The sequence below is a fragment of the Meriones unguiculatus genome, chromosome 2 (assembly GCF_030254825.1).
Source record: "Meriones unguiculatus strain TT.TT164.6M chromosome 2, Bangor_MerUng_6.1, whole genome shotgun sequence".
Lineage (NCBI taxonomy): Eukaryota > Metazoa > Chordata > Mammalia > Rodentia > Muridae > Meriones > Meriones unguiculatus.
Genome location: NC_083350.1, coordinates 49,989,889 through 50,007,172, shown reverse-complemented (window position 1 = coordinate 50,007,172; position 17,284 = coordinate 49,989,889). Strand labels below are relative to the sequence as shown.

Sequence of the window (17,284 nt, the reverse complement as noted above, 5' to 3'; positions counted from 1 at the left end):
TGTAGCAAGATGTTTGCCTGTTTAGCAGGCTGCAGTCTTGACCTGCTGGTACCCTGCTGTCCCTTCTCAGGTCTTTAGATTCTGACAATCTAAAATTGAGTTATGACTTCAAGACACTATGTAGTGACTCTCCTGGCATCTTCCACCAACCAGGGTAATACTGCCTTTTTTTCCTAGATTTTTTTCTATCTAGATTTTAGCTTGTTACTCAATTTTCATAATATTTCATTTACATGCAAATAATTATTAATAAAAGTACAACACTTAGTCTATAAGCGTTGCCAGAATTGGATGAGTAGATAAATATCTACAGGTCATTAGCTGATTAGAAGAAAAGCTTAAGAGAACAGTATTTACTAAAAGCAGCTTTATCTTCTCTGGAAAAAAATCTGTTTCATCAAGCCTTACTTCCATCAACATGCATCAACAGTAACGCGATACAGCCGACGATGTAGTACAGAGCAATAACCATCAGTCAAAATAAAAATGAAAACCTGGCCCCTCTCCTCCCCTCCCAGATGGTAATTCAGTTCCTGATTAGTCACCACATTCTAATATATTATGTGGTAAGATAAATCCTTTGGCTACCATCTACAAGAAATCAGAAACTTCCTTGGGGCTAGAGAAATGGCTCAGAGGTTAAGAATGCTTACTGCTCTTCCAGTGGACCTGGGTCTGTTTCCCAGAACCCATATCAAGGTGTTCATAACCACCTGTAACTCCAGTTCGAGATCCAGCACCTCCTGATCTCTGTAGGAACCAGCACACACACGGTGCACCTAGACCCACACAGGCACACAGATATAAAAATCAACAAATCTTTTAAAAAAGAAATAAAAAACTAGACAATTAACTGCTTATTAAAAAAAAAACAGATCAGAAACTGTCAAAGGACCTAAATAAGCCCTATAAAGCCCCATAAGGCCCAACTAATTAAACTAAAGGACTTAAAGAGTCTGATATATAGCCTGATAACTATTTATATAATAAATATAAATTAATGTTGATACGTCTTTTGTATACCTGCATTTGTTATTGTGGTGTCTTTACATGTGAATTCTTTCATTTTTTTAAATTTATTTATTTTATGTACATGAATGCTGTATCTTCATGTACATCTACATGCCAGAAGAGGACATCAGATCTCAATATTGATGGTTGTGAGCCACCATGTAGTTTCTGGGAATTCAACTCAGGATCTCTGGAAGAGCAGCCAAGTGCTCTTCACCACTGAGGCAGTTCTCCAACCCAATACTTTAGTTTTTAAGGTTTTGTTTTTAATTTTGTGTGTGTGCGTGTGCATACGCACATGAGTACAGGGCCCACAGAGGCCCGAGCTGGAGCTACAGGTAGTTATAAGTCCTGTGACATGGGCACTAGGAACCAAATGGGTCCTCTGCAAAAGTAGTAAGGGCAATTAACTCATGGTCCATCTCTCCAGCCCCAATATTTTGGGCTGATGAAACTAAATCTGTCAGTCACATAGACAGGAGTAAGAAAGACAGTAAGACAGCTGTATCTACTGTACACTCAAAGATTTAAGAAGCTTCATCCAGATTTATTAATCTACATGATTCTCTGAATTCTGAAATTTTAATTTCAATCAGAAAAGAGGAACAGAATACTAAAAATAATTAAGTACCATCTCTTGACAAGACTATTTATATAGCCAAGAAAAAGGTAGCTGCATAGTGTTTTTAGCAATACGCTAACAAGAGAATATGACTAAATATTACTCTGAACACAAAGTATATCACACAGGAAAAATTACTCTTAATTCCTAAGACTATGCCTGTATAATTAATCATGGAGTTACTGCATGAACCACATGGTCAGCAAAGGGGAAATATAAACCCACAAGTGCAAACCCATACCTCAGTATTTTCTAAAGACTTAGTTCAGGCTAATGTAACCACCTGTAACTTTTTAACGCTTGAACTCTTGGCTAACAACTGCAATTGGCCCCACACTGCGATGAACCCAGGAGGACCAGGGCCCAAGAACTCAAGTTCTCTCATAACTACAGTCAGAATTCAATTCACTACCAACCTCAGTATATGCAACAGCTTTTTGTTGTTGTTCTTGCTTTGAGGCAACATCTCTCTACATAGTCAGTATGCAGACCACTGTGCTGGTTTGTATGTCAAATTGACACAAACTAGAGTCACTGTGTAAGAAGAAACCTCAACTGGGAAACCTCCCAGCACTTGGGAGGCAGAGGCAGGTGGATCTCTGTGTTCAAGGCCAGCTTGGTCTACACAGTGAGTTCCAAGATAGCCAGAGCCACAAAGAGAAACTGACTTGAAAAACAGACAAAAAGAGAAGAAATGAAGAGAAAAACAGGGGAGAAAAAAAAAAGTCGGCTGAGCAAGTCAGTAAAAGCGTACTCCCCCATGGCCTCTGCTCCAGTTCTCATCTTCTGGTTCCTGCCCTTCTTCCCTGGATGCTGCTGAACTGTAAACTGTAAAATGAAAACCCTTTCTTCCCCAACTTGCTTCTGGTCATGGTGTTTAGAAACACCTAACAGCAATAGAAACCCTAACACAACCCTAAGGCCATCAGGCTGGCCTATCAGAATCGGAGATCTGCCTGCCTCTGCCTCTGCCTCTGAAGCACTGGGATTAAGGTGTGCAGAACTTTCTTTTCCTTTGGGCTAATTCAAAGCAAGGGACATACTAGTGTGGCAGACTTCTAAGATGCGAGCCCACATCTCTAGCCTGTGCAAAGCTGTGAAACAGGACTTTAACTGTCAGGCTGTCCTGTGATTGTGTCACTGACAGCAGAGAAAGGCCCAAACTGACTTCTAAGAAAGATTACCACGTAAGCCTACCCCAACCACACAGTGCTTTACATCTGCAAGTCAAGAAACAGAGTCAGCATGTCATTCTTGGCCAAAGCACCTCTGGGTGCCGAGTACACTCCCAAACTGAAAGCCAGCAAAGAAACAAGCGCCCTACACTGTGAGGGACTGTGCATTCTTCAAAACACTCATTCTGAAAGCAGACCTTCAGCAGAGCTTCTAGCAAGAACAGCGCAGCTGACATCTTGATTTCAGCCCTGTCACACACTGGGAACCTGCCCACACTGTCCATGCCAGTGATAATTTATACATTATTATCACCCAGCTTAGCAATAGGGAATGTATACATTATTTCAACAGCTGAAATCCAGAATTATCTAGATCTAGTTCTAAAAGAAAAAGACTCTGAGTTCTGATTTTTATTTCCAACATGCTATAAGTCATCTTAACCCTTTGTGCTTCAGTTTTACTAAAAAAATTAGTGGCCAGCTGTGGCAGGCCTGCCTATAATTCCAGAACTCAAGAGGCAAAAGCAGGAAGATTGTGAGTTTCAGGCCAACCTGGCTTTATGATTATTTAAAGGCCATCCTGGGCTATCTAGAAAAACCCAGTCTCAAAAGGAAATGGGAATGGAGACGTATCCGGTACAGAAAGTTCACTTCTTTATTCCACCACATTAAGCTCCTTAGAAGGGAGCTGGGCATGGTGCCGAAACCCTTTTGATCCCATTACTCCAGAGGCAGAGACAGGCAGATCTCTGTGAGTTGGAGGCCAGCCTGGTCTCCAAAGTAAGTCTAGGACAGACAAGGCTCTGTTACATAGAGAAACCCTGTCTCAAAAAACAAAAACAAAACAACAACAACAAAAAAGCTCTGTAGAATGACGAGGCTATGGGATTTACAACTAATACTTGAATTCAATCACCAAGGATCTTAATCTAGCTTTGCCATAAAATTTACATTTCCACCAAAGAACAGTAAGGCAGAGAGTATGGTGTATGTTTGCTGTTCGAAATCTACCAGTTTAGGCTGGTGAGATGGCTCAGAGGTTAAGAACACTCACTGGCTGTTCTTCCAAAGATCGTGAGTTCAATATCCTGCAACCACATGGAATCTCATAACCATCTTAATAAGACCTGGTGCCCTCTTCTGGCATGAAGGCACACATGCAGGCAGAATACGAAAGAGAGAAAAGAGGAGGAGGGAGGGAGGGAGGGAGGGAGGGAGGGAGGGAGGAAGGAAGGAAGGAAGGAAGGAAGGAATTAAAAAAAAGAAGAAGAAATCTATCAGTTTTAGTATTCCTACCCTTAGAATTATACTGTCTCATCAGACTGGTGATGAAAAATAAATAATAAAGTAAAATAATAAAAATCAAAGTGTTTTGTAAGAATTAAATAACACATGATTGACAAAACACAAAAAATGACTGGACTCCCTTCTTCCTTCCCTCTTATTACATAGAAGTCAGTCAGAACTGGAGAGAAAAAAAAAATGAGTAACTTTAAATATAAGTAACTTTCCCTTCTATTTTCCATCAAGGCCCAAGGAGGATGGCAAATGAATTGAGACTGCATCTCCATTTACAGAAAAAACATATTCTGATGTCACAGTTATTGGTACCTATTAGCCTAAATGGTAATGGTGCAGAGTTGCAACACTCACCTCAAAAAAGAAGAGGATACCCCAGAGAAAAAGAAAACCTAAAAGTTTGGAATTGAAAAATACAGACTACAAATACAAAGCTCTGAGCCAACTGTGAAGCAGGCATGGGATACACTTAACAGTCCTAGAGCTTGGGTGCCCAGGTAGGAAGACTCCGAGCTCAAAGCCTCTCAAGCTGGAACACTTCCTAAGTATCAGGGTTTGTTTGTTAAGAGATTAAAAATATTTCTTTCTCTAGTGGCCAAAGAGGCAACTCTGAGGGAAAAGAAAGAGTAACTTCTTGCCTCCAGTTCAGCTCATCTTCAAGCACTGGGATGGCTAACATGCTTCATAGATGGCTGATGGCCTGGAAACAAGAAGAAACAAGTGGGACTCCGGTTCCACTATTCCAGCACAGAAACACAGGTGGAAGCCAGGCTGGGGCCTCCGTGCAAGTCTACAGTCTCACACCTTACACTATAAGACACTCCTGGGTCTAGAAAACTGTCAATAGACAAAGTGCTCAAAGCTGGGAAAGCAAGTATCTGGCAAACATGCCCATCCTCACTGCTGAGGGAAGCAGGTGAAAGCCATGGATAAATATCCTGTCACTTGCACACAGCTGTATACAAAGCTTCCTCCTTTTCAAACACCTTAAGGTTCTGATAAAACTTGAACACATATACAGAAAACACATAATGTTAGAGGATTTTTTCCAAAGTTTCAATATATTTCTCAAGTTCCAAATACTATGCTTGTTCTTCCTCATTTTCTTATCGGGCCTCTCTGAGTTCAGGGAAGACTGTCATTGCTCCTTTAAAAAAGGGGTGGTGACCATTCATTTAGAAAGAGTCAGTGACTCAGGAATGCTGTTTCTCAATCACCGTAGCAACTCTGCCCTCCTCCCTTGTGATGTGAGCAGCAGGACATCTTCTCCTCAGGGTAGACACATCTGACACACCCAAGGCCCAACAGACAGGAAGTTTCTACAGCTGCTATCACTTCTACATACAGACACCAAGCACGAAGGCTTGTTTTAAATCCTACCCCCAATTCCTTTTCATTCAAATAATAGTTACACCCTTTTTCTCCTCACATCATCAAACACTCAAAAATAATCATCTGATAATAGAGTACATAACCCAAAAATTACATTGCCACTCAAAAAGCCAGACGTGAGCTAATGAAACTGCAGCACATATTTTCTAGCTTTTTATAAACTGAGAACAAGATTTTAAGAGAAATCTTGGAGAGCAGGGAGCACAGTGATGATTTTAATTCTCCTGATGGTTCACCAGAAATGCAAGCCAAAGTTAGTCATTCTGATCCTTCTAGAAACCAAACTATGTTGAACTATGTTATGATACAATCACATACACAATTTCATGCCAGAGTACTTAGGCCCCAAAGATTTGCAAAGAACATGCATTTCTCTCTGTTTCTGCTTTAAATAACTTCTAAAAAACAAAGGGAAGCCAGCAGTGGTGGCACACACCTTGAATCCCAGCACTCAGGATGCAGAGGAGGGGATCTCTGAGCTTGAGAACACCCTGGTCTACAGATGGAGCTCAGGACAGCCAAGGCTACACAAAGAAACCCTATCTCAAAAACAAAACAAAAACAAAAACCCTAAAGGGATTGTTTTACTCTATGTTTATACCTAACTACATTCCTTTAGAAAAAGCTACATATTGCTTTTATAATAAAAATGCATTTCCATTTCAAATAAAATTTTTTAAAGCTTGAAGCAATGGAAATGTTTATAGTATAAAAGTAGAAGATATAAAACCATAATTGTAATTCTATACAAAATTTGTGCTAAGATAGTGACTAGAATATTCATATATTACATGAAATAAAAACAAAACAGCAGAGACTCTGGTTTCTTGGATACTGATGTTTTGAAAATGTATGAAGTTTTTAAAAACTCATTAGCACAGGATTTAAAGCAAAACATCATCCAATTCCCATATTCACAATGTTCAATACTTTCTCTTCTTTTGTATACCTTAGTAAATATTCAGACAAAGAACACTTGCAGAGTTTAAGAGCAATAACACAAAGTGAGAGTATACTGAAGAGCTGGATTCTAAAGCCTAGCTCATCTAATTAAGGCCAACAAAACAGTCCTAAGCTTCCATGCCCTCCTCATTTAAAGGGAAACTGGGTCAAATCATTTCTAAGGTCTCTTTGGGCCTCTTAAAGACTGTAATTGGTTACTACTGCTCTCTTTAAGGGGTACCCAATGCCTGCTGCTTGCCCGATAATACATATCCTACAGCGGTTTCTCACCACTTCTTCTTGTGGTTTCAATCACAGGAAACAGACGTCACCCACGGCCTACATGTAATGAGCAAGCTGTAGCAGAGGCTAAGAGCTGCCAACCAGGACCAACTCCCATCCCTTTAAAAATACAAAGATCAAGAAATCATTAGAGAGCCCCGCAAGTGAGGAGCCCTGATACATATCTCACACAAAAACAAAACTAAAAATATCTCCGTAAGTCCAACAAAATAGAATAGTTTTACAACAGTCCAAAGCTATCAGCTTCTATGGCCAAATAAAGGAACTAAAGAAATTCTACAGCTGACTGAGCCTGTGTTAAGAAAGAATGGTATGGGGCTAAAGAGAAGGCTCAAAGGTTAACAGCACTTGCTGCTCTTGCAGAGAACCCTGGGTCTGTTTCCTGTGCCCACCATGTCAGCTCACAACTATCCTTAACTCCAGTTCCAGCAGACTCAATGCCATCTTCTGAATTCCATGGGCACCAGGCACTCATGTGCTGCACATACATACATGCAGGCAAAAGAGTCAGACACATAAAATAAATATTTTAAAAAATAAAAAGAGAATAGTACATCCTGACCATTACCATTGAGTATGGAGACCCAGACATATCCAGCAGTACTCTTCTCCTCCTCTTTAGTAGTCTGTGTAAACCTTTCTATGGCCATGAAAGACCAGAGTATGAATAGATTCAAATACCACGGGAATTTGCACTTACTCACTTTAGATGAGCACTGGCTCAAATACTCCTCTCATTTATAGTGAGACAAGTCAGCAGCCTTGCACTTTGTAATATAACTCAGGGACTTTTAATCATACATAATGTTCCTTCAGATCAGACAGTATCTCCAGAGACAGTAATCATTTTTTCTTTGTAGTGCTCTCCTGATTGGGGTAGTTATGTCAGTCATTCTCTAGCTCCGTTAACTTGATAAGAGATAGCTAATGTTTTCAGAATTCTCAATCTCTTTTATTAGACTGTAACAACGGAAAACATTGATGCAAGATTTAACACTGAAATTATATGCAGAAAAGGCTGTAGAGAACATAAGCTGAGAACCTCTAGGACACTGAGGAGCCTGTCAAGCTGGCTGGATGAAGGTAAGACTGTAGAAGGAGACATATTTTTGCATTCAAGGAAAGTGAAGAACACTTCCATAATCGTGCAACCAAAGCTGACAGCTCATGGTCAGAAAGAACATTTAGAAAAAGCAACTGGGCATTCTCACAAAGGTGTATCTGATTGTGCCCACAATTTGCTCATACAGCCTTAAGATCCAGCTGAAAAGCCACATCTTTAAGAACCAGATAGAGCTGGAGAGATGGCTCAGAGGTTAAGAGCAGTGGCTGCTTTTCCAGAGGTCTTGAGTTCAATTCCCAGCAACCACATGGCAGCTCACAACCCTCTATAATGGTATCTGGTGCCCTCTTCAGGCATGCGGTTGTACATGCAGACAGAACATTGTATACATAATAAATAAAACTTAAAAAAAAAAAAAGATGATCTCTGAAAAGATAAGTACATTATCTTTAAACTACCTAAACACCATCAAAGGTATCAAAAATTATTTGCTGGGGGCTGAACAGATGTCTCAGAGGTTAAGAGTACTGATTGCTCTTCCAGAGGACCAAGGTTCAATTCTCAGCACCCATATGTGGGTAAAATACCCATACAAATAAAAGTAATTAGACCTTAACACAAATCTGAGTTCTTACATATCCTGATTACATAATGTAATGTCATGGCCCCAAACTTATATCAATGTGTATCATATGTTATAAAATGATAATTTTCAGCCCTTTTTTTCCTACAAGTTTTTATAGGAAGGGAGCCTAAAATCTCTGCCAAGTGAGGTGGCTTTAGCTTTCCTAATGATCCACCAATCTCTTGTGACTCCTCTAACAGTGCCAGTACATTTACACACCTGAGCCTCCCCACCTCAGAAAGTTCCTTCCCTCTCTTCTAATCAGATTTCCTTCCAGGGCCAGCCACAGCCCTCACTGCCCATTACTGCACTGGGATATTTACAGAACCTAAGACACTGGCACACTGGCACAGACCTTAGGAATGATTCATAATAGCCCTCAGGTTTTATAAGAAAAGACCAAGGGAGTTTGTACTCTACCTGGAAAGCAAAGCAAACAGTTTCTAGGTTCTTGGGTACACAAGAAAATGTGAGGAAGCTGAGCTAAAAGAGGGGGTTGGAGAGAGTGGACAACAAATGATGTATGCCACACTGAAGTGACTGTCCAAAAGTCACATGACTCATCAGGAGTGGTAAGGTCACAACCAAGCAGCAATACATGTAGTTCCAGACTGTAGACTGTACAGATCACCAGTTCAGGACAACCTTTATTTAAAAAACAAAGAGCTGGGTAAACTGTATCAAATTAAGAGTTTTTTCCCAGGCAAAACTCAAGATTCTGAAACTGAGCTCTTCTCAATACAGTACTGCTATTTAATTTTCCTAATTCTTTAAATTTGAACATCAATTTAAAGTTTATGCTGGGCTCAAAGACTAGCTCAATGGTAAAGTACCTGACTACTATATACAACGCCACAGATATGATCTCCAGCAGCATTTCAACACACACAAATTTTATGTTCACAGGCTTGGGTAGAACTTTTCCTCTTAGATGGGTATATACACGGCTGAGATTATAATCTCTTAAAAACTAAGGCTGAAATCTGATATAATAATCACATGACTTTAGGATTAGCTTTTGGATCCAAGGTAGATGTATTTGGACACTGGCAAACAAGAGAAAGTCTATTCTCTACTCGTTACCACCAGTCATACAGAAAATTATAGTTCCGTGTACTTGGATCTCTGTGGCAATGTCTTAATTATTAACTACAGTCAAATAACTGCCAGGTCTAAAAAGCAAAGCCAGCAGTTCTCAGACTCAGAAGAGACCCTGGAGTTAGTAGTCATTTCAAATCCTTAAGTTTCAGGATAGTTAAGTGTTTACGCATGCCAAACATCAAATTTAAACATAAAAAGACTAATTACAAAGATGGTCTTGGTCTTAGGTCTTCGCTTCACCTCACCTCCCCATTTGTCACCACTACTTGCTGCCCTCAGCAACTTAACTGAAACTCCTGACAGAGGATGCAGTTAAAGCCGGTCTTACAAAAAAGCTCAGGTTACTCTAAAAAAATGTTTTACACAACTGAATAACTCCTGAGATGGGAACGATGGGGTTTGCATGCTCAATAACAGCTATTTTATCATGTTTAAGGTAGTTTTAATTATGATTCTTCCAATTGCTTCAAAATCTAAATTACTAAATGCACAAAGCATTTAGGCACTTAGCCAATGCACTTTGTACATCTAAACCCTGTACTACTTTCCTACTAATTGGACTCTAGGAGAATCTAGTTTTAATAGACTGCAGATGACCAAAGTACTCTAAGGGATACCACCAAAATTTTCTAGGAAATTTCTAGAAGTGAATACTGTAACATAGCAGATGTGAAAGGCAGATTACATATGAGCTGATATTACAAAGTAATGAATCAATCTGCTAGATCTAGATTTGAATTCTAGCTCTGCCACTTTCTACTTCTATGTCCTTAAGTAGATAGCCCAATCTCAATGCATTTTAATCCAATCACCTATAAAATGAAAATAATAGTATGTATTTTATTAAGACCAGTGTTGAAACTAATGAGTCACTAACTCCAAAACTTTTTAGTACGTTGCTAGGCACACAGGAAGCATTCACTCAAACTGGTATTATTGCCACAGTTATAATTACTCTTTATCCTGGAATGAATCTATCACATTCTCATGTAAAATTTCTACACATTCACTAATATTTATACATTGGAAGACTGACATACAACCTGTAGCACACTGAGAACAGAGAAACAGAAATTAGCATCATCTAACTGGGTTGGTAGGTGGGTGGGTGGGTTGGCAGGGGGAGCGTCCAGGATAAATGGAATCTCAAAGGTTTCAAAACTGACCCATCTAGTCTATAGAAAAAGATTCCGATTCAAAACCAGTATGTGGAACCAAAACATTGAAAAGAGAAAATATAAGTGAGCTTTTAGCAAAATGTTGAAATAATACAAAGAGCAAAAGTAGGAAGAAAGGGACTTCTTCAAAAAGGAACATCCCTCCTTTTTTTCAAAATACACTGTTCAGAAATTTAAATAGCTAATCAACAAGAAGAATAAAATATATGCAAAACACATATATTCAAAGACTTATACCTAAGCTAAAACAAAGACAGAAATTTAGCAAACAAAACCTTAAAGAGATTCCTCAAGGAAAACACACAAAGACCAGGTAAGGGCAGGAGACATTCAAGAGTGTCAGGGTCTGAACAGTTACAGTCCCACTGAGGAAGCACCACAGGTTCACTAGAAAGCCACCATTTAAGGACGGTCGTATCACAAGTTTTATCAGGTCTCCCAACTCTGGTATAGTCTGGTCTGCAGTGCTAGGATCCCAGGTCTCCAAGAGCTAAAAGCTAGTGAGCTAGCTAGGGCTCTTTAATTCAGTTATGATTATAGTCCTCTGTATTGTCTATTCTGTCAAAAGAAGCAAACAATTTTTAAAAGGCAAATGACACTCCCTAATTGTCACAGCACCAAGCAATAGAGAACCAACTTCTTCTTACTCCTGCACCTTTTCCTTTATATATCCCTTCTCATGTTACTATTAAACAAAGAAAACATAGAATCCAAAATTTCTGCTTCCCTTCTCTTTAATTATCCACCTTCTACTTTTCAACCCCTGAATGTTTCCAACATAAAACTGCAAAAAGGGACTGAAACACTGAGTGTTTAGAAATTCCAAACTTTCAGTGCTAAAGATTTTTTAATATTCTTTTAACATTTGTTTATTTGATATTTGCGTGTGTGTTGTGTTGTGTGTGTGTGTGCACACGTGTACACTGTTGCTCATGTGGAAGTTGTCAGTTCTTCCCTTCCACCATGTGCGTGCTGGAGATCAAACCTATCTTGAGACTTAGCAGCAAATGTCTTTACACACTGATCCATCTCACCAGCCCCTGCTCTGAAGTTTTAAGGTACCATTCAAAACAAGCTTTGATAACAAATAGAAGCTGGGTGCTGTGGCACATGTCTATGATGCCAGCACTTGGGAGGCAGAGGCAGGAGGATCTCTGAGAGCTTAAGGCCAGCCTGGTCTACAAATGAGTCCGGAACAGCCAAGGCTACATAGAGAAACCCTGTCTCAATAATAATAATAATAATAATGACTACAAGTTAAATATCAAAACAAAGAGCAACTTAACCATTTTATAATGAGGGAATTCATTAAAATATTGGTCTCAATATTTGTCTTTTTCCACAGTAAACTTTTTATGTCATTTATGAGGTATTAATGACTCTAAAAACTGGATTTATTTTGTTTTAAGAGAAAATAGGTTTTTATAGTGATTACAGTTTTGTTTTGTTTTGTTTTGTTTTACTTTTCAATTTATGCTTCCAGAAATTTTAGTATTCTCTCTAACCCCTACCCTGTCCTGGAAACAGGGTTTCTTTGTAGCCCTGGCTGTCCTGGAATTCACTCCATAGACCAGGCTTGCCTCAGAGATCCACCTACCTGGGATTAAAGGTATGTGGCACCAGAGATCCACCAGCTCAGAAATTTTAGTCTTGATAGTTTCCAACTGCCTGGTTGCTCAAAACTCTAGCTAGGCTCAAACCAGCTACAAGAAGAGCATAAGGGAAGGACAAAAACAGACGAGCAGTGGCTGTGAGGGAAGTGTCATCGCATAGTAACGGGCAAACACCTCAGCTGCTTTGCAAAGATGCTCGTTTCCCCACTACTGCTAGACAAATGCTTGAAAGCAGAGGGCTCAACACAATAAAGAAAAATTCTTAATATAAAATTAGTTTCAAAATGAGAATGGTTTCTGTAACTATGAATGTTTTCAACAGACACAAAGCAAAGGAACCACTTTCATATACAAACCCCTTGTTTCTCTACCATGTCTCATATATCGTGTTAATAGACATGATTTTAACCTGTTCTCCTGAATTACATGTGGTATACAACCTTATCTGGGTCTCTATTACATTCCACTGAAGATATAATTCTTCTCTAGCTAACTTGGCAATCAATCCATTTACAGACTGCAGTGCAGAGCAGGAAGGACAACAAAAGGCTAGCCTATCAACAGAATAGAAAATAGGTCTGTTTTGGCCCGTGTGCTTATCGAAATTACTTACTACTTCCTTAGGTTTTATAACAATTCTCAGTTCGTAATATTTTCAGCTCTTGATAACTGGAGAAATAGATGTGTGGTCAGGAGCACTTGTTGCTCTTGCAGGGGACCCAGGTTCAGGTTCTAGTACCCACATGACAGTTCACAACTATCTTTATCCAGTGCCATCTTCAGACCTCCTTAACCACCAAGCACATATGTGCACATACACACATGCAGGCAAAACACTCATTCACATAGCATAAAAATAAAAATAAAAACAGCTTTAAAAATTTTTTAAGTACTGAAACATTTACCAACTCTCCTTGCTCTCCTCATTAAATCAGTAATCACTGTTCTTAAAATGTCTTAATTTCAACATTGTGTGAGAAGACATGTAATCTACTAAATGTAGGAAGAGTCTGCAGCCTCTAACACCCTGGTTGTACTGACTCTCTTTACATCTATTTCAGAGATGAGTGTATTTGACACCCACATTTGTCGCTGCTGCAAAGTCAGAAACACTCTGTTCACTCGGAATTTTTATTTTCCTTCCTTTGAAAGGATTCCAACAGGAATTGGAATGATGCTACAAAAAGGGAAATGCTCATGGCCCAGAAGGCAGAACCATCAAGAACCCAAGGGGAAAACCAAGCCGCCTGGCTTCAGTCACTCACGCCAACGTTTCGAACAGCCATGCCTTTAAAAGATGATCCCTGTCCACTTTTTAAACTAAGAGTACACTTGCTCTCCACACAAGCCGCCTCAGAGGGTGAAGGACAGACCTCGGGCAATCTATGAGCTCTATTTTCTCATCTGCCTGTCTGTAATTAAAACCTGCATATGCCAGAAAGGTATGAACTGCAGTCCTTCAAATGCAAACAACCTGCTCAGAAAGGTATGGTAGCAGCAGCTTGAAGGGGCTGCCAACAACTCAAATGAGAACCTTCAAGCACACTTAGTCCAAGCCAGGGCTTACATAGCACTCAGAATGGGCGTTCTGGCGGATACTGCACTTCAGAGAAAGTGGAGTAGGCGAAACAGCTTTGAGTTTGGATTTAGCCAGCAGTTCAAGAAAACTAAGCCCTGGGTAACAAAAGCACCCCAGCAATCTCCCCCACTCCACCCACTCAAACACACTTATATACACAGAGACAAAGAGAGGTGGATTGCAATGCTCCTTGTCATAGTTCTCATAAAAAGAGCAGTAAGAAAGAATATTATCCTGCCTTAAGGTAGACTGTATTTGGCAACTAGGAAGTGACGCAGCCCACTTTCCTGGAAACCTTCCAATCCTCAACTACTTGCCATACCTAGTTTTTAATACCAGTTAGGATAAGGATAAAAGAGAACTTAACCCCAGCCCCTGTACAGCAAATATCAACAATTCTGGGCCAAATACATTCAGCTACACAAGACTGTGACGTGACAAAAAAACAGGTGCAAAGAAGTTGAGTTTCCTGGGATTTCTCACCGTACGGCACCACACACTTAAGTAGATTTCATCAATTTACAAAACACAGTGTTAGATCAAATAAAAAGCACACACAGAACTTAAAAAACAGTAACAAGTCATAGAGGTCACTACAAATCTGCAAGAATAGCTCGAGTTTGGATAGAGAAGGTCAAGCAGTATCCATGGTAACCAAATCAACAAAAAAAGATACAGAAAAAGAAGAAACTTACATTGTGGAAGGAAAGTTTTGGAAGGAAAACTAGAGGGGTGGGGGGGAGCCAATTCTTACCAGGCTTAAAGAACGAACCTGGAGATATACTGCTCTGGTCACCAGGGATCCTATTTCTACAAAGGTATTTGCCAAATCAAACAGTTACTGACACCCTGTATGTCACTGGAAAGGCCAAACCAGGAGCACCTTGTCTTGCTAGAAATAGTAAGAGATGAGTCACTCTTCAGTTTAGTGTGCTTATAACCCTCCAGGTCAGTAAACATTTTCCTCCCATTTCCATCACTTATCAGTTTAATTCCCAAACTTGTGGCCTTGGATCAGAATATTTGGGGGTGGGGCGGGATGGTGGTGGTAAGAATTCAAGGCATTTCGTTGGTCAAAGAGATTATTATGTTACCTGGAAGAGTAAACTAAGTATCTAGTTAACAACTAGCAAAGAGTTAAGCAGAAACTCCCTCTCTGACTGCTTGGTATCTTTCGGAGCTTTTACAGTAAGAGGCAAGTAGCTCCCTGGAGAGAGAAGAAAGAGGATTTAGGAAAGGCAACAGGTAGTGAAATATCTCGTTACATGAACACAGACAGAAGAAGTAATCAGCACTTCCAATATGCTGTCCTACAGGTGTAGGAAAAGGGATATCAGGAACCTTGGGGCACAGAAGATGGCGAAAGATTGGCTGAGGAAATGGTTATTTTTTCAAGTATAAAATGCAATTAAATTACTCATAAACTTATTGTACTTGAAATCTAACTTGCTCAAGAGGCAGGCTTAATCACCATCTCGGGTCATGAAGGGCATAGAGAGAAGTTCTAACCCTCTGAAGTGATAAGCAACAGGGCAAAAAGAAACAAGTTCTGTGGATTACGGAAGCCAATTACCGCATGCCCCAATGACCACAGGACCTAGGCAGGAACCCTTTCCCGTAATCACAAGGACAAATGACCAAAGGAGGAGGAAAGACAAGACTCAAGTCAGGTAACATTCCTGAGGGGAAGCATTACCGGGTGACACCAGGCTGAGGGCCCTGGAAAGGGACGGGGCGGGAGGAAAGTTAGCAGGTGAAAGGGATTACTAGTGAGGGAGGAAACGGCCTTTTAAATAATGAGAATACCCTGAAGTGGACATGAGTGAGAAGAGAATATGGGCTCAGAACAGCTTACAGGGGACCCAAAAATTTAAAAATAAATTAATAAAAATAAAAAGATGTGCGGTAGGTACGAGAGGCAGAAGAAAGGAAGTGGGGCTGAGAGCCCGCGGGGCCACGGGGCTGGGAGCGTAGAGCCCTGGGACTGAACAGCCAGGGAAGCTCCAAGGTGGCCGAGGCGAGGGCCAGGTGAGACTCCCCGGCTGTCCGAGGTCCCGGAGGGGCAGAACGTGGGACCGCGGAGCCCAGGACCCAGCGAAACCAGGAAAAGAGGCGCGGGGGCGGCTCCCCAGCAGCAGGCAGCCGCCTCCGGAGGGCAGCGAGGGTCGCCCGGGGTCCAGAGGGCGGCCACCCCGCCAGGCTGAGAGCAGGGTGGGAGGGACACTCACAAATTTCTTAGGTTTGCCGCCGTCGCCGCCCGTCGCAGGCAGCTCCTCCGGGCTCCGACCCTTCTTCTTGTCCCGGGTCCCGCGGCCGGGCCCTAGGCCCCCGCCGGACGGCTCCATGTCTTGGTTAGCGCCGGCCAGTGACCCCTTGTCTACGCCGCCCGCGCCGGGCTGCCCCGAGCCAGCAACCACCGCCGCCGCCCAGCAGCCTTCTTAGCCGGCCGCCGCGCCCCGCCTCATTAACATGCTGGGCTGCGCGCGCCTCATGAATATACAACGGTGACGCCTCGCTCCCGCCCGCCTGCCCCACTTCCGCCCGGACCCGCAGCTCCTACCAATGGGGGAAGGGAGGGGGGTGGAGGGACGCCGCGGAAGCGCGCTACCTGCCCGGCGGGCCTAACCATTCGGACCCACGTGGGGGGGAACGGAGAACAGAGTGGGCGGTGCTGCTCTGCCAGACCGCAGCGGGGAGTTTCGCCCCCTGGCGGTTGGAACAGAGGAAGCCTTAAGGCTCCCACGCAGAACCCACGTGGCTATAAAGCCAGACCACCTCACACCCCAGCCAGAATTTTATTGTCTGAGACAACACTCTTATCGTAGAGATGCTGTTATCTTGGTTGAAGATTTAAGCCTAGGTTCTGTGGGATGATGTGGATTTTATGTAGATGATGTCCATGCAGTAAGTACATCAAAAAAATATTGTAAAAACTGAGTTGCCTGATATAGAAAACTATGTGCCAAGAATTGAGTTTGAGCCAGCACCAATCTAGACCAGCTATGGCATTACATTGCCCAGCTCTGAATCCTAGGTTAGCTTTCTAATTGTTTCTTACATGAACAAATCAATTCTTGCCAATAGCCTAAGCAGCAATTAGTTACTACTTGTTGAACACTATAGGCCAGGCTATATGTTAAACGTGACATATCTTTCCTCACTATTTCCTGAGAGTCTACTGGTATCACCATTTAAGAAATTTGAACTCTGGGAGTTGAAATGACTTGTAACCTAATTGATGGAAAATTTACACTCAGATCAATCCTGTTTAACCAAGATTCCCCATGGGCATAAACTCATTCCAGCATGAGTTTTCTGAGTATGGCCTTTACATGATCTTCTCCCTCAGCAACTTCACTCTCCTGGCTACATCTACCCAAT

General features: G+C 41.4%; 1 protein-coding gene across 2 annotated transcripts in view; it reads right to left on the bottom strand.

Annotated features, from left to right (window-relative positions):
- Positions 1-16,414, bottom strand: part of Diaph1 (diaphanous related formin 1) — a 91,434-nt gene extending 75,020 nt beyond the window's left edge. The window contains exon 1 of one of the 2 annotated variants that reach the window (XM_021651232.2): positions 16,132-16,414. In XM_021651232.2, the coding sequence (XP_021506907.1) occupies positions 16,132-16,248 (117 nt within the window). In that variant the 5' untranslated portion in view covers positions 16,249-16,414. The remainder of the gene's footprint in view (positions 1-16,131) is intronic. The other variant, XM_021651231.2, reaches the window with a different exon arrangement.
- Positions 16,415-17,284: the final 870 nt, after the last annotated feature.